The sequence below is a fragment of the Takifugu flavidus genome, chromosome 22 (assembly GCF_003711565.1).
Source record: "Takifugu flavidus isolate HTHZ2018 chromosome 22, ASM371156v2, whole genome shotgun sequence".
Taxonomy (NCBI): Eukaryota; Metazoa; Chordata; class Actinopteri; order Tetraodontiformes; family Tetraodontidae; genus Takifugu; species Takifugu flavidus.
Window position 1 is genome coordinate 66528 of NC_079541.1, and position 14793 is coordinate 81320.

The window sequence follows — 14793 nt, forward strand, 5'->3', positions numbered from 1 at the left end:
TTAATGTTCTGGCAAACACAGTGACAAGTAACTAAAATTTAATGGCCCATCTTAGCAATAAATATGTCGTATCTTTGTTGCAGTTGTGCTAGGCTAAGCAGAGTTAGCTCTGGGGGCCGCTGAAGCTCTAACATGAAACTGTCATTTTTCAGAAATATGAAAGCAAATTTTCAATGCAAGAGTTTCAAAAAGAATAAATGATCTTATGTCACATGATAGTGTTCATGCTAACACTGTAGCACCTGCCTATTCTCATGCTAACATTATCTAAAAGCTAATGTGCAGCACTGAAGCTCCAGGAGAGGAGGGGAGGGGAGGGGAGGGGAGGGGAGAGGGGAGGGGAGGGGAGGGGAGGGGAGGGGAGGAGAGGGGAGAGGGGAGGGGAGGGAGAGGGGAGGGGAGGAGAGGGGAGAGGAGAGGGGAGAGGAGGGGAGGGGAGGAGAGGGGAGGAGAGGGGAGGGGGGAGGAGAGGGAGAGGAGAGGAGAGGAGAGGGGAGGAGAGGAGAGGAGAGGGAGGCACAGAGCGCAGAAACCCACACAAAAATACGATATACTGTACAATCCGTCCACAGTAATGCGGACTCTGCACCGGTCCGTAGTGGTGAAGAGATTTACCGGTCGATCTTCGTTCCTCCCCTCACCTATGGTCATGACCTTTGGGTAATGCCCGAAAGAACAAGATCACGGGTACAAGCGGCTGAAATGAGCTTCCTCCGTAGGGTGGCTGGGCCCCTCCCCTAGAGAGGGGGCGGAGCTCTGCCATCCTGGAGGAGCTCGGAGTAGAGGAGGAGCCAGATGAGGTGGCTTGGGCATCTAGTCAGGATGCCCCCTGGGCCCCTCCCTGGTGAGGTGTTCAGGGCATGTCCCTCCGGTAGGAGACGCCCGGGGAGACCCAGGACACGTTGGAGAGACGATGTCTCTCGACTGGCCTGGGAACGCCCGGGGAGAAGTAGCTGGGGAGAGGGAAGTCTGGGCCCTCTGCTTAGGCTGCTGCCCCCGCGACCCGACCCCCATGGATGGGTGGATGGATGGATGGGTGGATGGATGACTCTGGATGGATGGATGGATGACTCTGGGTGGATGGATGGATGGATGGATGACTGGGTGGATGGATGGATGGATGGATGACTCTGGGTGGATGGATGGATGGATGGATGACTGGTGGATGGATGGATGGATGACTCTGGGTGGATGGATGGATGGATGGATGACTGGGTGGATGGATGGATGGATGACTCTGGGTGGATGGGTGGATGGATGGATGGATGACTCTGGGTGGATGGATGGATGACTCTGGGTGGATGGATGGATGGATGGATGGATGACTCTGGGTGGATGGGTGGATGGATGGATGGATGACTCTGGGTGGATGGATGGATGGATGACTCTGGGTGGATGGATGGATGGATGGATGACTCTGGGTGGATGGATGGATGATGGATGACTCTGGGTGGATGGATGGATGATGGATGGATGATGGGTGGATGGATGTTTGATTTTTTCTGAGACATCCACGGTTACTTCCATGAATACGAGACATTTGAAGTTACATCGTTGTATTTTTCGTCTGTACAGATGATCGACAGGTGATCCAGTAAATCACCTGCTCACCACCGCCACCTGCGAGAGCAGTCATGTGACATTTGGATCGCAGTGAGGTCACTTCCTGTTTCCTGCTCACGCCCTGGCCATAGCAACCAATCCCACCATGAGATTTCAGTTTAGAGTCTTGCTCTAAAAAAGAATAAGACAGGAAATGATGTCACAAGGCCTCCATCCTGACATCTAACACCAGTTTGACTTGCTGGCAGGTGCCAAAACAAGCAATGAATGATCAAATCATCAGATCGATGATCTGCTCATTACCCTGATTGGAGCGCTGGGCCAAGGCTGCGTGATAGCATCACACAGTCACTACCAGATCATCGTCAGTGCCAGCCCAATAAGTCGAGGTTTTTCTACCCAGTAATAAATTTAAAACACTGACTGGTCATTCGTTTGTAGATGTACTATTATGTCATTAATATCAAATTATTCATTAAAAATTAGCTTTATGTCTAGCATCACAGGTGCTACCACAAAGGATAATGGGATATATTGCTTTGTTATTATATTGCAATGCATCATGGGATACATTGAGTGCACTATAGAGGGTCCAGAAATCCTCCCTTAACATTAGGACACCCCTAGAAAGTGGCCTACACCCTCGATAGTGCACTACAGAGGGATATAGGGTGGTTTCCTACAGTCAGAGGCTCACATAAGACAAAAGCTGTAGACAGACTCACCTGATTGGTCAAACACCTCCTCAATGACAGGTGGAAGGCGGAGTCCATCCATGTCCTCACCTCTCACCGTTGGAGATCAGGAGACACAGGAGAGTCGCCATCCTGGAACCACAGGTTCTTGGTTTATGGAGCAAAGTACCGACTTCTGGAAACGCTCTCAGCACATGTGAAGGGCAACGCCAACCTGCCATGGTGACTCTAACCCCTCCCACAGTGACTCTAACCCCTCCCACAGTGACTCTAACCCCTCCCTCCATGGTGACTCTAACCCCTCCCACAGTGACTCTAACCCCTCCCTCCATGGTGACTCTAACCCCTCCCACAGTGACTCTAACCCTCCCTCTATGGTGACTCTAACCCCACCCACAGTGACTCTAACCCCTCCCTCCATGGTGACTCTAACCCCTCCCACAGTGACTCTAACCTCTCCCACAGTGACTCTAACCCCTCCCTCCATGGTGACTCTAACCCCTCCCACAGTGACTCTAACCCCTCCCTCCATGGTGACTCTAACCCCTCCCACAGTGACTCTAACCCCTCCCACAGTGACTCTAACCCCTCCCTCCATGGTGACTCTAACCCCTCCCACAGTGACTCTAACCCCTCCCGTAGTGACTCTAATCCCTCCCACAGTGACTCTAACCCCACCCACAGTGACACCAACCTGCCATGGTGACTCTAACCCCTCCCTCCATGGTGACTCTAACCCCTCCCACAGTGACTCTAACCCCTCCCTCCATGGTGACTCAAACCCCTCCCACAGTGACTCTAACCCCTCCCGTAGTGACTCTAACCCCTCCTACAGTGACTCTAACCCCTCCCACAGTGACACCAACCTGCCACGGTGACTCTAACCCCTCCCTCTATGGTGACTCTAACCCCTCCCTCTATGGTGACTCTAACCCCTCCCACAGTGACTCTAACCCCTCCCTCTATGGTGACTCTAACCCCTCCCTCTATGGTGACTCTAACCCTCCCACAGTGACACCAACCTGCAAAGGTGACTCTAACCCCTCCCTCTATGGTGACTCTAACCCCTCCCATAGTGACTCTACCCCCTCCCACAGTGACTCTAACCCCTCCCACAGTGACACCAACCTGCAATGGTGACTCTAACCCCTCCCACAGTGACTCTAACCCCTCCCACAGTGACTCTAACCCCTCCTACAGTGACTCTAACCCCTCCCATAGTGACTCTAACCCCTCCCTCTTCTTGAGGGTCCTTTGGACACAGTTACTTGCTTAATAGAGGCAAAAATAATAATTATTAAAAATGCTGCTGAATATCAGCCATGTCAGGCTTCTTCTCTTGACCAAATAAAGAATAAATCTTAGAAAGCAACTGGACCAAAAACCCCTTTGCTGTGGCTGATGTTCCTCTGATCCACCTCCTCTAACAGCTGATCAATCAATCATCAATACCTGATATTGCAGCTGATGCAGACCTCCTCAGAGGGAGTGACGTCACAGACGATCACCAACACGAGCGACAGCTTTAAAAAAAAAACAAAAAAAACAACGCCATCTCTTGGCGGAAGTGACGTCGGTGTTCAGTAACTTTTCGTTTCCTGTATGACCAGCGGTCATAAAGGGGAAAACAGGTGATCGGGAAGGCTGTAGGTGAGTTTGTTCACATTTAGGTGATCGCGCTTGGGAATCCGTTATTAGTAGCAGTTATTAGTAGCTTTACAGCCTCCAACAACGCGGCTAATGTCGGTTCGTCTAGTTAAAGCTAACCCAGCTAACTGTTAGCAGGTACTGAAGCCAAGTGGTCGCTGCTTAAAAGATGTCAGATTAGCGATGTATCGGACGGCCTTTCATTTTAGACCGTATATTACTATATAGTATATTATTATGTATATTATTATATAGTATATTCGGCGCCAGTTGACTTTTCCGTGTTCACAGAAATTGTGTTTTGCACCTGTTACGTTGAAGGATGTTGACAGCGAGGTGCATTGTGGGTGATTTGCATCGTGGAGGAAGAACCCTCGGTCTGTTGTCAGGGAGGCAGCAGGCGGGACTTCTTCGGCCTCCAAGTCTTCCTCACCTCGGCTGTGGTCGTCAGATGGCGTCTGTGGGCTCTCCGGTGAAGCTCCGGACCAGGATGGGGGTCACGGCGCTGGTGGGCGCCGGGCTCTTCGCCTGTTGGTGGTGGGTGGACTCGGAGAAGCAGCAGGAGCTGCAACGGAAGCGTGTGAGTCAGCTGAAGAGGGTGGCTCTGGGCCAGGGGGACTTCAGCCTTGTGGACCACCAGGGGCAGCGCAGGACCAAGGAGGACTTCCTGGGTGGGTGGGTGCTGCTGTACTTCGGCTTCACACACTGTCCGGACATTTGTCCCGATGAGCTGGACAAGCTGAGTGCTGTGGTGGCGGCTCTGGACCGGGACGCTTCGCTCCCCCCTGTGCAACCCCTGTTCATCACGGTCGACCCAGAACGGGACGACGTCCCAGCACTGGCCAGATACGTCAAAGACTTCCATCCTCGCCTGATCGGACTGACGGGAACCTCAGAGGAGGTGAAACGGGCCGGCCGTGACTACCGCGTGTACGCCAGCGCTGGACCCAAAGACGAGGATGGAGACTACATCGTAGACCACAGCATCCTGATCTACCTGATCAGTCCTGACGGATTGTTTCTGGATTATTACAACAGGATGAAGAACCAGGACCAGATCACTCAGAGCGTCCGGAACCACCTCCAAAACTATGCCAAACTCTGATGGAAGTGAGGAGAACCAGGAGAACATCACCACTTCCTGTTCAGTGTGGCCGGCCCACCGGGGGCCCAGCGGCACCAGCAGCAGGTGGTGTTGAGATGGTTGTTGCTGCTGGAGCCGCGTTGTGGACTGAACAGAACCCAGAGGAGCCGCGTTGTGGACTGAACAGAACCCAGAGGAGCCGCGTTGTGGACTGAACAGAACCCAGACCCTCGTTGATCCGCTGGAACGCTTCAGCTGTAAAATGAATAAATAAAACCGTTTCCCCAAACACAGGTGATCCTTGAGTGTGTGGACACTGCAGGAAGGTTGTTCCCCCCCTCCCACAGGTGATATATGCTACTCCGCCCTCCCACAGGTGATATATGCTACTCCGCCCTCCCACAGGTGATATACGCTACTCCGCCCTCCCACAGGTGATATATGCTACTCCGCCCTCCCACAGGTGATATACGCTACTCCGCCCTCCCACAGGTGATATACGCTACTCCGCCCTCCCACAGGTGATATACGCTACTCCGCCCTCCCACAGGTGATATATGCTACTCCGCCCTCCCACAGGTGATATACGCTACTCCGCCCTCCCACAGGTGATATACGCTACTCCGCCTCCCACAGGTGATATACGCTACTCCGCCCTCCACAGGTGATATACGCTACTCCGCCCTCCCACAGGTGATATACGCTACTCCGCCCTCCCACAGGTGATATACGCCCCCTCCCAGGGAGAAGTGGTGGACGGTGGGTGGCTGCTATGATGTCATACCCAGCCAGTAAGAGCATCCCTGAGCCAGTGGTACCGAGACATCAGTTTATTACAAATACCAGGAAAGAACAGAAGAAGCTTCATTCTCTGACCATGATGCATTCAGGGACCTGGAAAGTTCAGGTGAGAGCAGGACAGACACCTGTGTCTCAGGTGGATGTCGTCAGAGTCTTGAATCTGTCCGTCGCTCGAACGGTGCTGAGCAGAGTCAGGCCCATCGTGTCAACGCTGCTGTCCAGACCCCCCACCTGGTCCACCTCCACGGTGTGGTCGTTGGCCTGACACACACACCACACACACCCACATATACAGAGACACACACACACACACACAGAGACACACACACCTGTGACCTACAGTGACCCTGAGAAGTGAAACTAATAAAACTACCCAATAAAATGGAAGTATTGGGGTCTATGGACCGGGCTATCCTTGAGTGTGCTGCCACTGCTCTGGTGAACCTTTAAGTTGGTTCTGGTGGGTCCGTTGGACTCACCAGCTGCAGTGAAGCCAGCAGGTATTTGCAGACCTCAACGTTGTCCAAACCAGCGACGATGGAGGCAAAAGACCTGCGGCGAGCAACACTGCCCAGGGCTGCCACCACCTGTCCCGCCAGTCATGGATGTCAAAGGCTGGACGAGCCTCCTGCAGGACAGGCCAGACAGGAAGTGAGAGGGAGCCAGACAGGAAGTGAGAGGAGACAGACAGGAAGTGAGAGGGAGCCAGACAGGAAGTGAGAGGGAGCCAGACAGGAAGTGAGAGGGAGCCAGACAGGAAGTGAGAAGGAGCCAGACAGGAAGTGAGAGGGAGCCAGACAGGAAGTGAGAGGGAGCCAGACAGGAAGTGAGAGGGAGCCAGACAGGAAGTGAGAGGGAGCCAGACAGGAAGTGAGAGGGAGCCAGACAGGAAGTGAGAGGGAGACAGGAGGAAGTGAGAGGGAGACAGAGGAGGAAGTGAGAGGGAGACAGGGGAAGTGAGAGGGAGCCAGACAGGAAGTGAGAGGGAGACAGACAGGAAGTGAGAGGGAGACAGAGGAGGAAGTGAGAGGGAGACAGAGGAGGAAGTGAGAGGGAGACAGACAGGAAGTGAGAGGGAGACAGACAGGAAGTGAGAGGGAGACAGACAGAAGTGAGAGGGAGACAGAGGAGGAAGTGAGAGGGAGACAGAGGAGGAAGTGAGAGGGAGACAGACGGGAAGTGAGAGAGGAGACAGACGGGAAGTGAGAGGGAGACAGACGGGAAGTGAGAGGGAGACAGACGGGAAGTGAGAGGGAGACAGAGGAGGAAGTGAGAGGGAGACAGAGGAGGAGAGGAAGTGAGAGGGAGACAGACGGGAAGTGAGAGGGAGACAGACGGAAGTGAGAGGGAGACAGACGGGAAGTGAGAGGGAGACAGACGGGAAGTGAGAGGGAGACAGACAGGAAGTGAGGGAGACGGACAGGGACGTCGAGGCTGCTGTTTTACCAGGCGAAGCAGCTCCGGCTGGATGGCGTCCTCCCAGTCTCTAACCCTCTGAGACAGAGCCGTCTCCTGGGTGAATCCCCGACTGCTCACCAATAGCTGTTCCTGAACGCATCACACAAGGTTTACGAGACCACGTTACATTCCTATTGAACCAGATAAAAACCCTGATCCAGACCACAGGCACCCCCAGAGAGGTTCCAGGGCTGGTTCGGAGCTGGAGTCTGACCTGGGCTACACGGGGCAGAGCAGAACAAGCTAACATTAACATTTGTGTTTATTCAGTGGTTGTTATGGTCCATTCTTCACCTCTGGAAAAGTAAAGTGTTTTTGGGAGGCACCAGGAAACAGAAGGCCTCAGAACATCAATGAAACAAAGAAGAAATATTCTATATTTATGTATATATGCTTATAATATGTATATATTATATTATGTATGTATTATATATATATATGCTTATAATATATGCTGTATATATGCTTATAACGTCCATCCATCCATCCACTACCGCTTATCCGGGGTCGGGTCGCGGGGGCAGCAGCCTAAGCAGAGGGCCCAGACTTCCCTCTCCCCAGCTACTTCTCCCCGGGCGTTCCCAGGCCAGTCGAGAGACATCGTCTCTCCAACGTGTCCTGGGTCTCCCCGGGGGTCTCCTACCGGAGGGACATGCCCTGAACACCTCACCAGGGAGGGGCCCAGGGGGCATCCTGACTAGATGCCCAAGCCACCTCATCTGGCTCCTCTCAACACGGAGGAGCAGCGGCTCTACTCCGAGCTCCTCCAGGATGGCAGAGCTTCTCCCCCTCTCTAGGGGAGGGGCCCAGCCACCCTACGGAGGAAGCTCATTTCAGCCGCTTGTACCCGTGATCTTGTTCTTTCGGGCATTACCCAAAGGTCATGACCATAGGTGAGGGGAGGAACGAAGATCGACCGGTAAATCGAGAGCTTCGCCTTTTGGCTCTGCTCTCTCTTCACCACTACGGACCGGTGCAAAGAAAAGCAGCTCAAAAACAAGAACTGATCAATTCTAGAGAAATAAGATTCCAGTTGAGACTGGAGAGAAATCCAGGAAGTCCGGCCTCAGGAGCCAGACTGGGGCCAAATGTCCTTGAGTTCTCTGAAGAGAGGTGCAGGAAGAAGCCCAGGAGAGCCTCCAGGTGGGATCCTCCAGGTGGGATCCTCCAGGTGGGATCCTCCAGGTGGGATCCTCCAGTGGCCCTTCTTCACACTTAAGGATTGTGAGTACAGGTGTGACACACGGGGGACATCTACAGCATCACCACCAGTCAGACTGGACGCCAGCAGGTCTCCGTCCTTCTGAAGGACAAACGGATTACAGCCCGCCTCTTTGATTGGGGGGGCATGCTCGGACAACAGGCCGCTTAGGAAAAGCAAGATTTTGGATTTTCCAACATTTAAAAGCAGTTTCAGTTCGTCCAGATAGTCCAAGACTGCACCAGCTCCAGGGCAGGCTGAGGTACCTGGGTATGCCTCCCCCTAATGCCCACACAGCGTCCTGTCCCCTCACCCTGGGACAGGCTCCAGCACCCCCCCCTCACCCTGGGACAGGCTCCAGCACCCCCCCCTCACCCTGGGACAGGCTCCAGCACCCCCCCTCCCAGGACAGGCTCCAGCACCCCCCCTGACAGATGCGTTTACTCACCACACGCAGCCTCACCAGATCTTCATAACTGACCTCATCGTTTGCATTTCCTGAAAACATCAAACAGGAAGTGAGTTTCACTTCCTGTTCTGCATCACGCCGGCATCATCCATCACCTGTTGGGTCACCTGGTCCTCTGACCACCTCAGCGGGAGCGTCGTCAGGAAACGCTTCGTGTTCGTTGTCAGACAGGTCTTCTCCACCTTTGAAAGATGTTGCAAACATGATCACTCGCTCGGTCAGATGGTTGCAAGCTAGAGAACTGATGCGTTACCAAGGAGATCAGCATGGTGAAAGCCATCAAGCCCCGCCCCCTGCGGATGTAGCCCCGCCTCCTCTGGCTGCAGAAGGGTCCTCCTCAGTTCCTCCTCTGACACCACCAAACCCTGAGGTGGTCAGGAAACGCATCAGAGACCACACCCACGTGACACGTCCAACAGATGCGACAGGAAGTGAGAGTACCGCCTTCCTGTAGATCCTCCTCTGAGTCTTCAATTTGTCTTTGACCGAGTTCAGATAAATGAAGTTCAGGTCTGAAAAAGAGGAGCCAGCTCAGCGACAGTCGGATCATGGTTCTGTTCAGTTCAGTTTGTGGTCACCTGTAAACACGGGTCCATTTTTTAACTTCTGCTCGGGGGGGTTAACTGCAACCAAAGAAATGAGCATTACTCCACCACAACACGCTCGTGACGTCATCACTGCTCAGAGGTTCTCACAGCTTCCTGTGAACCAGCTCCTGAAGTCCTCCAGGCAAGAGCCCTGCTTCCTCTTCCTTTTCCCACCTCCATCCAGACCGTCAGGAACCCGGAAACATTTTCCTGATGAGCCCAAAAACACCTGTGTCATTCACATACGCGCAATAGTCTGTGACACACCTGTAGCCCGCCCTGGTGGGCGTCTGACTGACGTGCTGTTGCTGTAGTTTCCCCTGCTAATTCTGTGGTTTAGCGGGGAGTGATTCACCTGATTTACAGGGTTTATCCCTTCCAATGACGGAGTAAGGCTCATGGACTTCCCACACATTCACCTGAAAGATCAAAGCTCTCAGAATGTTGATGAATTGCATTGATGTGCTGACATGAATGCAGTCACACACAGGTGTTGACATACAGTGGGTGGGGCCTCCTCTGCCCTGCCCGCGTCAGGTCGCCTCCGTCTCTCTGCCGTCATTCTTCCCGTTGAAGCCTGACAGATAGGAATGCCAGGCCCAGTAAGATCAACAACACTGTACGCCTGAAAATGGAGCCGGGTCGACTCACCTGATGTCTGTGTACAAGCTCCGCCTCCTGCTGTCTGAATACAGGCTCCACCCCCTGCTCATGTGCTTCCTCCTCCATGTTGATGTCCAAAGGATGGAAATCTTGGGAAACGCCACAGCCGTTTTCTGCCCCCTCCATATCATCTGGAGCCACATAATCCAGACGAGAGACAGTGGCGTCTAAGTTGCTTTACACCTGTGTTAGAGTTTCATCTACTTCCAATCAAACAGCTGCTTTGGGCAGATGAAAACAATGTGTAGCAATAAAACTGGTCAGAACGTCTCATGTCCAAACAGGCAGAATCTAGCTTTTTGTCTGTGAGCAGCAGCATGTAGCTTCAGGAACAGTCGCACCCGTGTGACCCGTGTGGCCCGTGTGACCCGTGTGGCAGCAGGTCGTCACCTTGTTGCTGCAGAGACTCTGCAGGACATTTGTCCAACAGGTGGGTGGAGGCTGCTGATCCCAGCAGCAGCACAATCATATCTTCAGCTCCTGGAATGAAGAGGTTGATCCTGAAGTCCTTCACACTGCACAGCGTCTCACCCTTCAGACTGACGGACACAACAACAGGATCAGCGATGATGACCTCAGCAGAGCGTCCCTGGAGGTTCTGCCCAGACTCACCTGATCAGAGGAAGTTTGAGTTTCTCTCTGCTCTCAGGAGGAAGAAGAGACTCCGGAGGGAGGGGAACCACCAGAGCAGTCTGAGGAGGACACAGGTGATACACGGGTGAGACAACGTTGGACCGTGTTACACAGGTGATACACAGGTGAGACAGCGGAAACTGACTGTTGTGGAGTGATTCTTGTGTGAGTCCTCAGCCGTGTCCAGGTCCAACTGTGTGAACTGAGAGAGAAGGACAGGTGCTCGCTACATTACCCATGATTCCTCCATGGCCAGCTACAGCATCAGCACAGGTGCTTGAACACTGCTACAATCATATCACTGCATTTCTTACATGCTCATCGTGGTCACTGTGTGCTCCGTCTGTGTCCCCCTGCTGAGCCTCGGCCGTCTGTTTGTTGCGTCTGTGAGAAATCAAAGAGGTTTCAACGGGGGAAGCTGAGGGATATAAAGCTGATTGGGAGGCAGCATACTTCCTGTTCTTCTCACTGATGTACTCCAGGGTTTGGTAAACCAGACTGTGGAGGAGCTCCACCTGAGACAGGAACACGCAGTTAAAAAAAGCAGAACGAGTCTGACATCACTTCCACTTCCTGTCATGCTGATAACATGTGTCCTCACCCCCCCCACACACACACGTCACCTTTTTGCTGTAAATGCTGGTAGAACCTTGAATCAGCAAAGCAGCTTCTGCAAAATTGAGCCCTGTTTTGCCACCATCAAAGGTGATGCACATCTCATCCAGCTGCAAACAGGAACAGGTGAATGTTTAGGTCATTCTCAACATCTGTCAGGCTGCTGAGGACGAATGTCCCAGTTCAGGTTCGTCTCTTTGACCTACAGAAAATCAATCGCTTTTCTCGGGAAGGTGAAACTAATCTGAGAAAAAGAAAGAGGACGATAACTCAAGTGTGTGTTACAAAGGGTATTAGAGACTGATGTGAGTGATATCAGGACGTTTAAGCCTAAACTGGAGCAACAGATGTTTCTGTGACGCAGGTGCTTCCCTCTAAATAACAGCGTTGCCATCTTGACATCAGATATTTGGCATCACTGACACCAGATGTTGAGCAGCTCCTTTAATATCGTGTGTTCCGTGTCTGAACTTCTGGAGCTCACATCTGGATGGTTGTACTTTGACGTATACACTTTTCTGTGAGTGAAACACCTTGTGGGAAATCTAGCCGCCCCTATCCACATGTGACGCATACTTGGAGTGAACCTAGCAGGTTGCATGTGAACCTTGAATGGGAACTGTTCTTTGGTGATGACTGATGTTTCCACAGGAGGACGGAGAAGGAGACAAACTGAGAAATGGCCATTGCCTCTGTGCTGCCCCCCTCTGTAATGCACCCTGCAGTGTGAGACCTCTTACCTCTTCTAAATAGTCATTTAACGCTGCTGCCACATCGATGTCCCAGTTTTTCGTGAGCTCTCTGATTGGCTGCAACAGATGTGCAAAGCGGCTTTCTGTGGACTCCATGAAGAGAGACCAGGGAGACCAGGGAACCAGAGAGACCAGGGAACCAGAGAGACCAGGGAGACCAGGGAACCAGAGAGACCAGGGAACCAGAGAGACCAGGGAGACCAGGGAACCAGAGAGACCAGGGAACCAGAGAGACCAGGGAGACCAGGGAACCAGAGAGACCAGGGAGACCAGAGAGACCAGGGAGACCAGAGAGACCAGGGAACCAGAGAGACCAGGGAGGACCAGAGAGACCAGGCCCAAGCCTGAAAAACACATCAATATGGTTATTATATACATTTGTGAAAAGGAGGAAATCAGAGATGAATCAATCCTGAATTTGAAAATCTGTTGGAATGTCCCTCGGGAAGTTACTCACTTGGTGTAGATTCGTATTTTATTGAAGTTTTCGCCACAGCGCGACTCTGGAATCGGCAACACAACATCTTTACATCTCATCTTAATGAGCACCTGATGCAAAAGGTTACTACTTTTACATCAACGTTACTTTCCAATATTAGTTAAACAAAACTTTGTTACCGAAAAAACCTAAAGTATCGACGTTGTACAATCTGTAAAATGTTGCGTTTAATCGGGCTGAAGACAAACGTAGCGAGACGTTAAAACCCAAACGCAGTTTTTCTTCGTTATTTTCAGTCTTGGACACGATTATTATAACCAGAACTCACCGACCAAACAGTCGGGCAACAGCCGGGCAACAGTCGGGCAACAGCCGGGCAACAGTCGGGCAACAGCCGGGCAACAGTCGGGCAACAGCCGGGAAACAGCCGGGAAACAGTCAAACAGCCCGCGCAGTATTTCTTCTTCGTCGATACGTTCTTCTTCTTCGTCTACTTTTTCTTCTTCTGCAGCCGGAAACGGTCACAGCGACCCCTGTGGCCGGCGACCCAACTCCATAGAAAATTCAAAGTTGTATTTTAGAATATTTTGATTTGAGTAAAATCTGTGCGTTTGTTTTATTTAAAGTGACACATTAAACTTCAGTAAAATATAACCTATTATTTTTATTGCCCATCTGATAAAGAGTTGTCAGAAGAATCAAAGATAATAATCACTGTCATCTGATCTTGAAACTTTAAAATCGGTATTTAAAGACAGAAACACATCAGAGCAGATAATCCACGCAAGAAGACAAAAACACAAACATGCCGACGGGCGTGTGTGTGCGTGTGTGAGAGGGAGTCCACCTTAACTCAGTCCACCTTAAAGCAGTCCTCGTGAGCCACGTGACCCTTTCCTGGAAAGTTCCTGGAAAAGCTGCTATGCTTCTGTTTATCCCTAAATCGGTGCCCGTCGGCTCGGTTCGGCTCTACTCGATGTGTTCCGACCCAGTGAGAGAAGGAAAGAGCGCCGTATTCGGGACTCCCTCGCTCAAGTGACCAACTGGGACCGACTGTCGGCTCGGCGGAGATCCGCGCTGCTGGGTCTCGGTGCGGGCCGAGCGGCGGCTGCGTCCCGGGACCCCCTGCGGATAGGTCGAGGTTAGCTGGCTGAGACAGCGACCTTCTCCAGCAGCATTCCGTGGTGCACAGTTGAAGGTGAGTCCACCTGGCGGGCCAGTCGGGCTCAGCTGGGCTCCGTCTGGTTCCGGCAGCCACAAACAGTTGGTTTTGGTGGTCTAACGGCGTCCTCGCTGGACTGGATCCAGTCTTGATCGAGTTGGTATTTAACTGAACAAGGTTTCCTCAAATCTGTGGGGCACAGACGGCCACACTTGTGATTATTGATTAGTTCTTGTCTTCATGATCGAGACTAATTCAGTTTCCACACAACCAGTGAGGTTCGACCAGGAACAAAGCGGACCGGGCTCATGAATTCACCCTCCAGCTGATGGACAGATGGATGAAGGGGGGAGAGTGAGGGAGGGAGGAGAGGAAATGGGGGGAGGAGGAGAGGAAATGGGGGGGAGGAAATGGGGAGGGAGGAGAGGAAATGGGGAGGGAGGAGAGGAAATGGGGAGGGAGGAGGAAATGGGGGGAGGAGAGGAAATGGGGGGAGGAGAGGGAGGAGAGGAGGAAATGGGGAGGGAGGAGAGGAAATGGGGGAGGAGAGGAAATGGGGGGAGGAGAGGGAGGAGAGGAAATGGGGGAGGAGGAGAGGAAATGGGGGGAGGAGAGGAAATGGGGAGGGAGGAGAGGAAATGGGGGGAGGAGAGGAAATGGGGAGGGAGGAGAGGAAATGGGGGGAGGAGAGGAAATGGGGAGGGAGGAGAGGAAATGGGGGGAGGAGAGGAAATGGGGGAGGGAGGAGAGGAGGAGAGGAAATGGGGGGGAGGAAATGGGGGGAGGAGAGGTGGCCATCCCACCTGGACAGGGAGCAGTTTCCACAGCAGGGGGCCAGGTCGCTAAAGTCACGGTGCTGGAACCAGCAGTCACATTTTATTGGGAATGTGCTGAATAAAACGTGACACGGAGATACTGGACTTCCCCTCATCCATGGGAAGAGACCGAGTGATTGGGAATATTCACCAATGTTGGATTTTGTCTTTCTTGTGGTTTTTACATTGCAGAACAGAGCGGAGCACCC

The 14793-nt window shown here is 52.5% G+C and overlaps 2 protein-coding genes and 1 long non-coding RNA gene across 3 annotated transcripts; 1 reads left to right on the top strand and 2 right to left on the bottom strand.

The window, feature by feature from the left end:
• Positions 1-1539: 1539 nt before the first annotated feature.
• On the bottom strand, positions 1540-3793 carry LOC130519438 (uncharacterized). The gene is made up of 3 exons (XR_008948315.1): positions 3711-3793; positions 2289-2390; positions 1540-1734 (listed from the first exon to the last, which is right to left on the bottom strand). It is a non-coding gene; the product is annotated as an uncharacterized LOC130519438 (long non-coding RNA).
• On the top strand, positions 3770-5278 carry LOC130519437 (protein SCO2 homolog, mitochondrial). Its single transcript, XM_057022875.1, has 2 exons — positions 3770-3908; positions 4227-5278. Exon 2 carries the CDS (start codon positions 4228-4230, stop codon positions 5008-5010), a length of 783 nt encoding a protein of 260 aa, XP_056878855.1. The 5' UTR covers positions 3770-3908; position 4227; the 3' UTR covers positions 5011-5278.
• A 526-nt stretch (positions 5279-5804) lies between these two features.
• On the bottom strand, positions 5805-13051 carry ncaph2 (non-SMC condensin II complex, subunit H2). The gene is given in 23 exon segments (XM_057022540.1): positions 5805-6051; positions 6270-6376; positions 6379-6418; positions 7237-7338; positions 8898-8947; positions 9014-9100; positions 9172-9283; positions 9360-9430; positions 9497-9541; positions 9614-9715; positions 9861-9924; positions 10008-10082; positions 10157-10299; positions 10559-10707; positions 10781-10860; positions 10947-11003; positions 11116-11185; positions 11255-11316; positions 11425-11526; positions 12157-12453; positions 12491-12512; positions 12626-12671; positions 12936-13051. Coding segments are annotated over 20 exon segments (1755 nt in total). The 5' UTR covers positions 12265-12453; positions 12491-12512; positions 12626-12671; positions 12936-13051; the 3' UTR covers positions 5805-5922.
• Positions 13052-14793: the final 1742 nt, after the last annotated feature.

Coding starts and splice junctions, on each gene's coding strand:
- LOC130519437 (XM_057022875.1), top strand. CDS start 4,228: ATGTTGACAGCGAGGTGCATTGTGGGTGATTTGCATCGTGGAGGAAGA.